The sequence below is a fragment of the Prunus persica genome, chromosome G1, assembly GCF_000346465.2.
Source record: "Prunus persica cultivar Lovell chromosome G1, Prunus_persica_NCBIv2, whole genome shotgun sequence".
In the NCBI taxonomy this organism is placed as follows: domain Eukaryota; kingdom Viridiplantae; phylum Streptophyta; class Magnoliopsida; order Rosales; family Rosaceae; genus Prunus; species Prunus persica.
The window spans coordinates 42,331,826-42,344,502 of record NC_034009.1 but is presented as its reverse complement, the minus strand read 5'-3'; the positions used below and the strand labels follow the sequence as shown (position 1 = coordinate 42,344,502).

Here is a 12,677-nt window from a genome sequence, read left to right as displayed (position 1 = left end):
CAAAAGATTTTAGGGATTCCTTTTGGGGTATTTAACCATTTTCCACACCTAAAACACTTCAAATTACGTAAGCTACTCAAGTCAACAAGTTTAGGAACGCACAACTCCCACCCTTACTGCATCTTTTAATCTCTTTCGTTCCCACTAATCCTCGAGTGATTATATACTATGATAATGTGGTTATATAGTACATTTTATATATGTGTTATAATATAAGTGGATATTTATTGATACTATTTCTTAAAAAATGTGAAAATAAAACCCTATGTAACTTGCAAAATTTTAAATAGGGTGCTTAGTGCTTTTAAATATCTCTCGTTCTTAGAAAATCATATCAATTCAATCCCATCGAAGGACGCTTCAACCTTGAAAGCTAAGGACCATGCATAATTGAACTCCTGGCCTATTTTTAATATTTTAAAGTATTATCTTCTTATAATAACATCTTAACCAATACTTAATTATCTTAAGTATATGACATAACTGCTTACCTGATTAAAATAATATACCAAAATACAATAATGTAGTAGAGAACGTCCTTGTCTCATTGTACAGAATACATACTTTAATTTATTCTCTTTTATTTATGGCTATTGGCCTGCCCTATTTACAAAATCAAATCCTAGAGCTAGAGCTTGAGCTTGAGCTTGAGCTTGCAGTCTTCCATGCCCACACGGAAAGTATTTTACATGTTATCTTGTAGCTTTCCATTCCATTTCCAATTGCTTGCTGCCATATCCATTCATACCTTTCCTTCTTGTTCACATACAGATTAGAGATTACAATGCACATGCGAGCAGATCAGAATATATGGCTTGTCGGGAAGACAAGGATTTCCCCTGATTGCTCGCCGCTCAATCTTCTTCACTTACTGGAATTACATGTTTTTCTTGTGGGCTAAAATGAACTTAGTGCAATGTATACAATCATTTCTCTTTCTCCATTCATGTTATGCTGTCTTATAATAACATACTAGTGATTGACAAGACACAATTTAAATTGGTCAATTTACACTCTGCACTTTTCACCCTTAAAGCAATATGAAAGTTAGGTTAGGTTCAATAGTGGAATATAAATCATGATAATTAGCAAATGGAGAAGTACTATATAACTTTCAGTCCATTTCAAAAACCATAGGATTAATTACATTTTACCAATTTTTTCGGTCGTCTAATTACATTTTTACCTCTAATGAGTATTGCTTACAATGTAGACCTAACAATCGGTCTAGACCGAACCAACTTCGTTTTAATTATTATTATTATTATTATTTTGACGTGTTGCTCCTTCAAGGTCTCGCTTATTTTGTTACCATAGCCCTCCCTACACCTGATTTTCTTCATCAAACCCTATCTTCCCCTCCCCTAAATTCTTCTCAACTGCCACCACCAACTAAGATTTGAGATCTCCATCTAAGCTCCCTCTCTCCTCTATAGTTGGCAAGTCCTGGGCTGGGCTAACATATTTACCTTTTTCTTTTAGGAAAATTTTGGGCGGAGCAGCAGCCCAGCTTGCCCTTTGTGTAGATCCGCCCCTGCATGTGATATGTAAGAAAAAGATGAGTCCACCGAGTGCCATATAAAAAAAAACGATTAATTTGATAATTAGACGCATAGTGATGAGGCTAATGATGTGAATTTGTAACTTTTTAGAGTTGTCTTTGTCAATTTTTAAATTTTAAATGGCGTTGACCAAATTATTACGAAACCCAAACACAAGAGTCCAAAATGTAGCCCCATTGAAATATTGATGAGAGTTATAGATGAAGAAGTTCGAACTGGACAAGCCTTTAGCTTTAGGGATGGTCCTTAACTCGTAACCAGTAATGTGTTCCACTAGAAACTGTAACTATCCTACGTTATTAATGTCCACATAACTACTCTACAACACTATCTTTCCAGGCTTCTCAAGATTAGATTAGATATACAGCCTATGAAGTGTTATTGTTATCACAACCCCATCCCTACACGTACTATCTTGCACGTTACTTTCTTCTTTAGAAAGTGCCATTAATTCACACACAAAAAATTTGTTTTATCTAAGTTTGTTTGGGCTTTGGTTGGGAAATTGTGTATGCAGGCTATGACAGAGGCCCGGGAACCCAAATTTTAATCCCAATGCTCTGCCTTCAGTTTCAGGGGAAGATGAAGAGAATGAAGCAATGGGCGCTCAGCCAAACTTTGCTGCCACTAGGTTTTGAGGCTCTAGCTGAGAAAAAAGTGGATAGCACTTGTGGATAAAGCATGTAGGAAATAATGCAGGCCATGCAGAGGAGATGAAGGAAGCCTAAGAAAATAGTTTGTCAGAGAGGATCCAAGAATAAACTTTCCCCTCAAATTACTCGAGTGCAGAGTGATGCCTCTCTTTACTATGCACATAGCCATTATGAAGAGGCCATATCAGTCTTGGCAGAAGTTCCATATTTGCCCGATTCGTGTCATGCATTTGAACTTGCCCATATTAGTCTTGGCTTAGCATTCCTCTATAACAATTTGTGGCTATGTTAAAACAGCGAGGAGGCCTTGTACAGCATAGCCAGGGCATTTCATCATGCTGCATAGCCAGATTGATATCCAACATTCTCTCCAATATTCTGACTGTTGTTTTATATAAATGAGCTGGTGATTTGTTGTTCCAGTAAATGTTCCAAGGGGTAAATTGGAATGAATTGCTGTACATAGGTCTAACTTTTTCTGTGGAACTGCCAACAGAGTCTAGTCCGATAGAAAAGGGCCTTGATTTGTAGACTAGTGATCTCAAGTTCGAAGCCCATATGGCAACTTGTAGTGCGTGTGAGAAATCCTCATCTCCTTATAGTTTAGACTATTATGAGGAACTTGGCCAAAACCACTAAAACGAATGTGGTTTTTTTATTGGCTACCCCGTATAGCTGTGTTTATGTATAACAGAACTGCACTCAGTTCCATTGATGTTCTTGTGTTTTTTTGTTTCTTATTTTTTGGCGAAGTTCAAATGATGTTTCCAATTTGGTTTGTTGTATGTACAAAAGAGTAACCCGCAGCCTCCAAATTATCATATTCCACTGCTAAAAATTGAAAACAAATTTCTCTGTTTTTAAATTTTGGTCCTAGACTAATGTTTTGGGCCTAAAGTTTTAAGCCAAGCCTGGCCTGTTATTTATTATAAAATTTATATTATAGCTAGGTGTTGAATTGAGTTTGGAATGGATCAGTCCAATAGAAAGAGGCTGTGTTTCTTTCAAAAAAAAAAAAAAGAAAAAAAAAAGGGGGAAAAAAAAAAGAGGCTGTGTTTTGATCCAACAAATAGCAATGCGAACAACTTTAATGCAAGGGTCAGTTTGGAATTGCTATCATTTTTAAAAAAAAGTCATTTATGTTGTGCTTTGAAAATAATTAGCTGTAATGTAAAGCAACTCTATATTTGATAAATAATTCTTTTAAAGTTTTGTTAATACAAAAAGCAGTGTCAAAATCTTTTGGTAAACTTTAATATAAAACTTTGTAATTGTGAATAATGACTCAAATAGATATGATGTTGAAAGTGTTATGCGTTAATTATGTAATGGTAGTGGAAGTGGTGAAAGAGATGAAGGTGAAGATGATGGTGAAAAGAGGTGGTGTTGAGGTGGTGGTTGTGGAAGTGGTGATGGTGGGGATGACAGTTGTGGAGGTAGAGGTGGTGATGGTGGTGGAGATGGAGGAGGAGGAGGAGGTGGTGGTGGGAGGTGGAGGTGATGTCATTTTAAAAAAATGAATGATTGTATTTTGAGAATTTAAAAAATTCAATAAAGGCTTTTCTCTGCTTCTTTTGAAAGTAGCTTTGAAAAGCAATCTATAGCTTGTTGTCAAAAGGCCACTATTTTTAAAATAATACAGATATTTTATTTTGCCAAATAACTTAAACTGCTTAACTTTAAAGTGAAGCAGATTTTTGATTAAAAAATAAAAAATAAAAAATCAAACGAAGCCTAAGTGATTAATTTATTAGTTTAAACCCCCACCCAACACACACACACACACAATACAATAATGTCTACAAAATAGGGCAATTATCCCATGTGCACATATACAATTAGGCTGTTGAATTTCTTGTCTTTTAAAATTAAATACAGTTGAGGTTGATAGTCCAGCAGCACAATTGTATTTGTACATGTGCTTCTTTATGTATATCTGTGTTGACTGTTGAGTCTATATCACACTAATTATGCTTGACTTCAGATTAGCCTAAACATATTCAAAGTAAAATTACCTCAGACAAAGAAAACTGAGCTAATCTAACCCAAAAGTGACACTCCTACATGTGCTACAATACTTGTATTTAGTCCGTATCAATCTAAAGGAATACATATGAATATGACATGACGAGAAAAAAAAACATAGAATTTCATTGAACACACTACTAGAAAACCATAAATTAATGACTGTTGAATTTGTGACTACTACTAGTAAAACCGTGATCAAAATGGGTGTTGCCATATAACTGAGGTAACTGCAAAACTAATATTTGGCTTCTTGAGCATTGGACCGCACCCAAATTCAATTCGTGCATTATGGATCTCTAATTATATGGCAAAAATGCTTTTATATTCAGTACTTCCACAGATTTTCCACTGGATGGGTAATCTTTTGTAGACACAGATGTATAGTACTTGTGACCATAGACTAGAAAATGTCATTGTTCTACTGTTGTGGTCTTGACATGTGCAACTTTCGCTCCTTTTTCTAGTAGTGACTACACATAAAATAAATTCCACACAATACATCACTACATGCATTGTTTTACAAAAACACATGCAAATACTTTTTAAAATTAAAGAGAGACAGAGAGACAGAGAGAAGGAGAGAAAAAGAAGAGAAGCATGATAGCGTGTTTAAGGTTCAATGCATGCGTATGTATTTGACTAAACTTAATTGAACCATATACATATGATCTTTAACTTAAACACCTTCATAATTAAGTGTGGAATTTTATACAAAAGACGTCAATGCTATTAGTAGTAAAACCGTTCGTTACATATTATATGTTATTTTATTAAAATTTCGACGTGAAACTTTATATTCTTCAACCATATATTATATACACAAAGTATTAAAAAAAAAAAAATAATCTCACATGATGAGTTAAGCACACATGTACATCCACTGGTTTGTTCGTCATGTCACAAAATCTATTCTATTGAGACTATCCATGAAAATTACAAAATTCTAAGAGCATTGGGGAACTGAGATTAACTGTTAATTAGAATGTCTTGTTGAGGTTGATCCCAATGCCATGTGAATCGCAGAGAGCCTTGAAACTCAAGGCTTTTTTTTGTTGGCATGGCCAGCTTTCGAGGGGCGTTGGATCACGTGACCACCTATTGTCGTCTTTACTTAAAGTGCACGTGCCACCCTTTCCGGACACCCTATCTCTGATCTGCAGCCCCTCAGTCTTGAGCCCCAAGCAGCAGCAGCTGGCCTCTGCTCTGTTCTGCATCTGCCTGATCCACCTTAGCCTTGCATTCCAAGCCTTCCCTCTTTTTCCATTCTTTTCTTTTTTAAGATTCCAACGTGGAGAAGAAGTTGTTACCATAGCTTTTATCAATGCCTCAAAGAAGAAAAAAGATTTATCCTCTGTTTTAACTTTTACCATGTCTTTACTTGTCTAATTTTCCTTTCTTCTCTTTTGTTCAAGAATATATCTTTATTCAATGGGGCAACCAAAGCTTTCCCTAAATTTCAATCGTGACATGGCAAATGACATGACAATTTTTTAAAATTGTTAGATGTGAACATATACCATATCAATTAGATCTATAATTTTTGGATATGTTTTGATATATGTAGTATGGATGGGGTTTTTTTTCGATAAATATGTCAGAACGAAATTTTCAATCACACATTCAACTTTTGCATAAAACAGTTTGACAAGAGAACATTTTTCGTTATTAGTCATCTCTATTTTTTATTCGTTTGACAAGAGAATACACATGGAAGCTCATGACCCTGCCGGCAGAAATTGAAATGCTGTGTCTTGATTTATCTGCATATGCTTACTGCTCAATTCTGTTGGAAAAGTCTAGCTGGGGAAAGTTGGATTGCACCCAATAAAAGTATATAGCTCCTATAGGCCTACCCACCTTAGCTTTAACTTATAAATGTTATCCTCATTTCACTTTTGAACCTTTTAGATTAGTATATTAATAATCCTACTAATCTACTACTAAATTAGATCCCTTAGGCTTAGGGCCTTTAGCTTTGATCACCATTTCTGCAGCACATTTTTCTGTCATATAAAATAAAAAAAATTTGAGTCCATCATTTTCTGTATGAAGAATGTCAAGGAAGCTTATGATTTATGAAGATTTTCATCGCATAAAATCATTAGGGTTGCTTGTGATTTTGGACACGTCACACGTGCATGGCTCTAGTCAATAGTCACGTGCGATATTTAGATTGTGTGGCGGAGAAGGCACACGCATATTATTTGCAGACAATCATGTACACATGACACGTATATATTTGCTTTCAACCTCATCCATCCATCCATCCATCCATCCATCCATCCAGCAACAATAATGAGCCGACAGATTTAAATTTTTTGTGCTCTTTCATGCATGAATTGAGCCCATATATACAAATTCTTGGTATAATAATTGAGTTGTGGAAGTACGTTTGCTCAAAGTTTTTGGTGAGCATAAAGACAAATGCCGGAGGGAATTAGGATGAGAATCAGATTGGTGGGTGTGTGGTGCGGGTCGTCTTTTGGTATTGTGTAGTTGTAAACTTTGACTACATTGTTAGCTTTTAGCGGGGTCAGAATTCACAAAGTGTGTGATTCTCTAGGGGTTTATTGACACTTTAAGTCGGTCGTGTTAGGGTTTATCTTGAAGAGAATGACAGAAGTTGTCTACTGTCGGCAAATAAAGTGTATCATGTACTGTTTTACCCAAAAAAAGGTGAACGATGCACTTATTAGATTCGTAAAAAGAACATGAAAAACATTGTTGCAATTGCTTCGTCATCACCTCCTTTGTGAAACATTATCAAACAATTTGATATGTTAAGTATGTTATGTTGCAATCAACTATTGTGCAAAATATAATCTTGGTAAAATGGTTTTTAAGTAATACTTAGCTACGGAAAGACATGAAGCAAACTCTTGAAAAGAAACATGCAAAGAAGCCAAGAAGCTAAGTTCAAGTCGGTAAATTCAGACAATCATGCCAACAAAAAAGTCAAAATAATCTAAATTAACAACATAACATGTCAAACTGTTTAATAAAGGAACATTTCTTTCTACGAATTCACCAATTGAAAATATCAAATTCTAGCCTAACCCTAAGTTTGTTCTGATTGGCTTGAACATTTGACCTCATATATGGTGTGATTCATGTAGGAAACCCATTGCATAGAAAAGTCACCGCTAGATGGTTGGAAGAGCACATCGATGATAAACCAGAGTAGGTAGCATAATTCCTTCCAAGTTCTAACTATTAATAATAATTTGATAGAATTCTGTGATGCCGTCCTCTCAGAGCCAAATTGTTTGAGAATTTTTGTGATGTTGGTATTAGGAGGGTTTATAAGCCGGCACCGACTAGACATGATGTAGGCAAACTCATGACAAATATTCTTCAAGATTTTTAAAGCTTCAATTTGTTTTGCATAAATGGTCCTACAACATTTCATCCCACCAAAACCCACATTCAAAATGGACAATAAATTGCATGGACTTGGTCACATTTTGTATATGCAACAACTCTGGTCAATAATTCTATCTCTTCTTCATGTATAAATAGCAACCATTACACAAGCCGACAACAAATGACATGTACCAACCTTGTTCATTGAGATAAATTAAGACTATATCAAATAAGATTACTATACTTTATAATATAATTGAAATCAATATTCAAATTTCCATTTCTGAAATTTGAGCTCAATCATCCTTGTCACTGCTTTATGTTAGTAAATAGTCTCATTTAATTATTTATCAATCATCCAGAAAGTCCGTCCCCATTGCAATCATTATCATATACGTCTTCTTCAAGAAGTTTGTGTATGTAATAAGCTATTCAGTTTTCTGCAAGTATAACACTTGATGTTATTTCTACCCACCAAGTATAACACTATGGTTATTATTATTCTTTTTAGTATAAGCGATTGGGGGAGTACGGTCTACACAAATAAGTATGGATGTCTGGGGATTTTCGAACCTCTACCTACATGGGTGGAGTTGGAAAAGTTTAACTAATTAAGCTATACCTAATAACCATAGTTAGAGAATATTTTTAATAATGAAGTGCGGATTAAAAACTGTCCTCTTGCTTTTATAAGATGTGCAAAAATAAAATCATTTGATTATATTTCAAAGATAAATCCACTGCACAAAAAAGAAAGAGATCCAAGGTGCAATTTAATTGAGATTAGAAGACTTTTAACTCCCCTAATGGTGTCCTACATAGGTCAACTTCTCAGTTCCCATCACCAGAAAACTTAACAAAGACGCCAAAACAGAGAACTCTGCAGCCTTTGCAATCTGTGTTTGATAAAGATTTAACAAGCCACTTGCCATAATCTGCTGCTAAATTAAATTGACTGACGGGATGACATCTCAGTGGTAGACATGTCTTATTGTAAAGAAGAAGAGCCATCAGAAAGAGGTTGAGAAGTCTCTTTATCAACAAGCTTATTTTAATTTCTCAATCATCAAGCTCTAAAATTTTGAATAGTAGTGCTCTTTCTTTTTGTATTTTCATATCAAATTGGTAAATTATTATAAGTTTTTTTGGGAACCCAAAAAAACAAAAAGCCCCTACTGAGACTGGCCTTTTTCTTGTATACGCTAATTTAGTTTATGGGTTTTTGACCCTACACACCTTCACCTCCCTACCAGAACCCCAAAAAGATAAAGTTGGTTTCTTGGAAGCCACTCTAGGAGGCTGCGAGAGCTTATATATACACCTTTTGGATAATATTCTGCTACACAAAATCCTTCATGGGCAAGCCATCTCTTTGATTATTTTCATATATTTTATGCTTTGAGTCTTTTTTTTTCTTCTTCTCATTTTATTGTTTTCTGAGAGTATACACATTCTACATGTTACAATAGTTTTAAACATGATTTTTGATACCTCTCTGTGTTCTCAAAACCATTAACTCATCTGTGTTCTATAAGTATCTTCTGCAAGAGGCATCAAGAGCTGGAAAGAGAAAATGGCAGACATGGCAAAGTATAAGGTGGACAAGGATTTGGGTTGTGGTTTTATGGGTGGGATTTTCCAGTGCAGAAGCTACTGGTCCAGAAAATCCTCTGTTCATTCACTACCTTCAAACAGTAGCAAAAATGATTTGAAAGCACCAATCAATGATGATTATTCTACAAAGTCCGAAGAATCCAAGAGCCAACAACCCAAATCCACAGAGGCTGCTATTGTAGTCTCCTCCAATTCGGGTAGACCTTCTCCAAATCGAGACTCGAAACATTCCAGGAAGCCTAGCTTGGGTCATCCAAGGCCTTCAGCTTGTCACCAGAAGGCTCAACCGAGAAGGCATTCAGATGCTGGAAGAAGGTCAACATCTTCATCCAATGGTACTTCAAGCCAAATCAAGGTGTTGCAAATCCAGGACTTGTCGAAAGAGACGAAGCTACAAAGGGCATCCACTACTAGATCTGCAGAGCTCAGTAGGAAGATCACTGATCACCAGCAAGCCAATGAAAACAAACCTCTGGTCCGAGCCACTTCAAGTAATATGGTGCTTTCAGGACAGTTGGGGAACTTGAGGCAGCCCGGAGTTTCGAATCAGGCGGCAAGCAATAGTCCCATTGCAACAATCAAGACTCTGACTTATCATCCTAGAAATCTTGAAGACTCGAATTCGACACCTACCCGAAAATTTGGAAAACTAGGAGGCAATGTTGTGATGGGTAACATTGTGAGGAAGAACAGTGATGAGTTTGGAGGTCTTGCCTGGAACAAGTTAGACCCTGAGGTGTTGAAGTCCATGGGAAATGAGGCATACAAACAGGGCAGATTTGAAGAGGCCTTGGCTTTTTATGACCGAGCAATTGCTTTGGATTCAAATAAGGCTGCTTATCACAGCAATAAAGGAGCAGCTTTGGTTGGTTTAGGCCGTCTTATCGAGGCGGTTTTCGAATGCAAAGAAGCAATCCAGATTGAGCCTTGTTATCACAAAGCTCATCATCGGTTGGCAACAACTTATCTCAGGTAATTTCAAACAGAGCAAGATTCTGTTCTACATATTTTCCTGCAGAACACAAACTTTCATGTGTTTGTGGTTGTTTTAATTCTTTTGAAAGATTTGCTAACATGAACATTAGTTGTGTCATTTAGATTGGGAGAAGCAGAGAAAGCATTGGATCACTACAAACACTCGGGCCCATATGCTAACTCGAAAGACGTTGACCAATGTCAGGCTCTTCAAAAATGCCTTAGCAGATGCACTGAAGCTCAGAAATTACAAGAGTGGAATATTTTGCTGAACGAGACCCAGCTGGCAATTTCCTCAGGTGCCAATTCAGCTCCACAGGTTAGATTTTCTTGGTCAACTCCTTGTTTTGCCAAAGGTTAATTAGTATAATCTGTTGATCAAAACAATCTAATGTTTGTTTATGTTTGTTTACTTATGCCTAGGTCTTTGCTCTACAAGCTGAGGCCTTGCTGAAGCTTCACAGACATCAAGAGGCCTATGCCACCTACCAAAAACGACCCAGTTTCAGCATTGATATATGCACCAAGTTCTTTGGCTTGGCAAGTAGTGCTTTTCTGTTAATGATTGGGGCTCAGGTTTACTTGGCTGTTGGCAGGTTAGTTTATTAGTGCTAATTAATATGATATAGGACTTTTAAATATTAGCCTTATATTAAATCAAAAGTTAGGTTGCTCCCTATAATTAATTTGCAGCCGTTTAAAAAGACTCGGCATGCAACATGTGGTCACTGATCATTTGTAATTAAGTACTAATTTATCTTAGTATCAGATTAAGACGTGTCAAGATGGTAACATCTTAGAGTTATGGGGTTGACAGGTTTGAGGATGCTATAGCTGCAGCTCAGAATGCAGCACGACTCAATCCAAGTGACAAGAATGTCGCCGCGGTGGTGAAGAGGGCTCGCGCTGTTGCATCAGCCCGAGTGAGTGGTAACCTTCTCTTTAAGGCATCGAAATTTTCGGAAGCATGTGTAGTGTATAGTCAAGGACTGCAGCATGATCCACACAACTCGGTTTTACTATGCAACCGAGCAGCTTGTCGTACTAAACTGGGACAATTTGAAAAGGCCATTGATGATTGCAATGCAGCACTTAATGTGCTGCCTTCTTACAGCAAGGCTAGGCTGCGCCGGGCTGATTGCAATGCCAAGGTGAATTTTTCTCACTTGAAAGCCAAACATACTTTCTGCACAAAATTTAATGAGTAATAAGTTGAAAACCCATCACTAATTAGTACACTTTCTGTTTGTTTTGTGGCAACAGTTAGAAAGGTGGGGGCCTTCAATTCAAGATTATGAAGTTCTGATAAGAGAAACTCCTGGAGATGAGGAAGTTGGCAAGGCTTTGTTTGAAGCCAAGATCCAGCTCAAAACACAACGCGGCGAAGATATTAAGGACATGAAATTTGGATCAAATTTGGTCCTCATCTCCAGCAATGAGCGCTTCAGACATTTTGTGACCTCTCCAGGTAACTCATTCTTCCTTGTCCATTTGCTACAAAGCACTAACTTGGTTTTGGATCTCTTGGTTAGATAACTAGATTACAACTCAACAAAACTAACACCTTGTCTCAATAACAGGGATGTCTGTGGTGCTGTTTTGTAGCAAAACCAAACAAAAGCAAGTGTTGCAAGCCCTGCATCAAGTCTGCACAAGATTTCCATCTGTCAATTTTCTCAAGGTTTGTTCTAAATAATAAATTCTGGTGCAAAAATTGTTGTTAAGTATATTATTTTACCATTGACTTATTTTTTTCTATGTTTTTATATAATTTCAGGTGGAGGTGGAAGACCATCCATACTTGGCCAAAATGGAGGATGTGAGCACAATCCCAGCCTTCAAGATATACAAAAATGGATCAAGGGTCAAAGAAATTCCAGGCAGCAACCATGAATTATTAGAAAGCTCAGTCAAATTGTACAGCAGTTGAGGATTCTTAAGTAAAACAAAAGATGACATATTACACTTGATATATTGTTCATAGGCAAGGTGACAGGCAGCAGAAACTTCACATCTTGCAAAAGAAGAAAGCCCACATGACAGAATAAAAATAGAAATTGATTGGGCCAATTATATGTGCTTGATAACTTTGCCTGCATTGCACATAAAGCAAAAAGGGTGGGAAGAGAATCAATGCAAAAGATAAAATCACGGAAGAAAGAAATTTGAGTGGAGTTTTATTGTATTTCTTCATCTGATTCTTTTAAATTTTTTTTCTTTTGAAAGTCTTATGGGGTCCTATGTTCTCCCAACCCCATATGTTGCACACCAACCTGGCAAGCAAACATGAATTGTGGGTTGATCAGAGGAAGTTTCATATTTGTTCTCTGTTTTCGTCTTTTCAAAACCTAGAAATTATGTTATCAAAAGGTTGACTGATTAGGACTGGTATTATATAGAGCTAGGAAATGTGTTCTCTATGGAATGTCTTTTTGTTCCAAGGTCTAACAAACTCCATGATCACTATGAATTCCAAAATGGC

At 36.5% G+C, this 12,677-nt stretch overlaps 1 protein-coding gene across 1 annotated transcript; it reads left to right on the top strand.

Annotated features, from left to right (window-relative positions):
• LOC18793215 (TPR repeat-containing thioredoxin TTL1) lies at positions 8,671 to 12,615 on the top strand. Its single transcript, XM_007225608.2, has 7 exons — positions 8,671 to 10,192; positions 10,319 to 10,514; positions 10,619 to 10,791; positions 11,013 to 11,346; positions 11,459 to 11,663; positions 11,776 to 11,876; positions 11,973 to 12,615. The coding sequence occupies exons 1-7, from the start codon at positions 9,180 to 9,182 to the stop codon at positions 12,123 to 12,125; spliced, it is 2,175 nt and encodes a 724-aa protein (XP_007225670.1). The 5' UTR covers positions 8,671 to 9,179; the 3' UTR covers positions 12,126 to 12,615.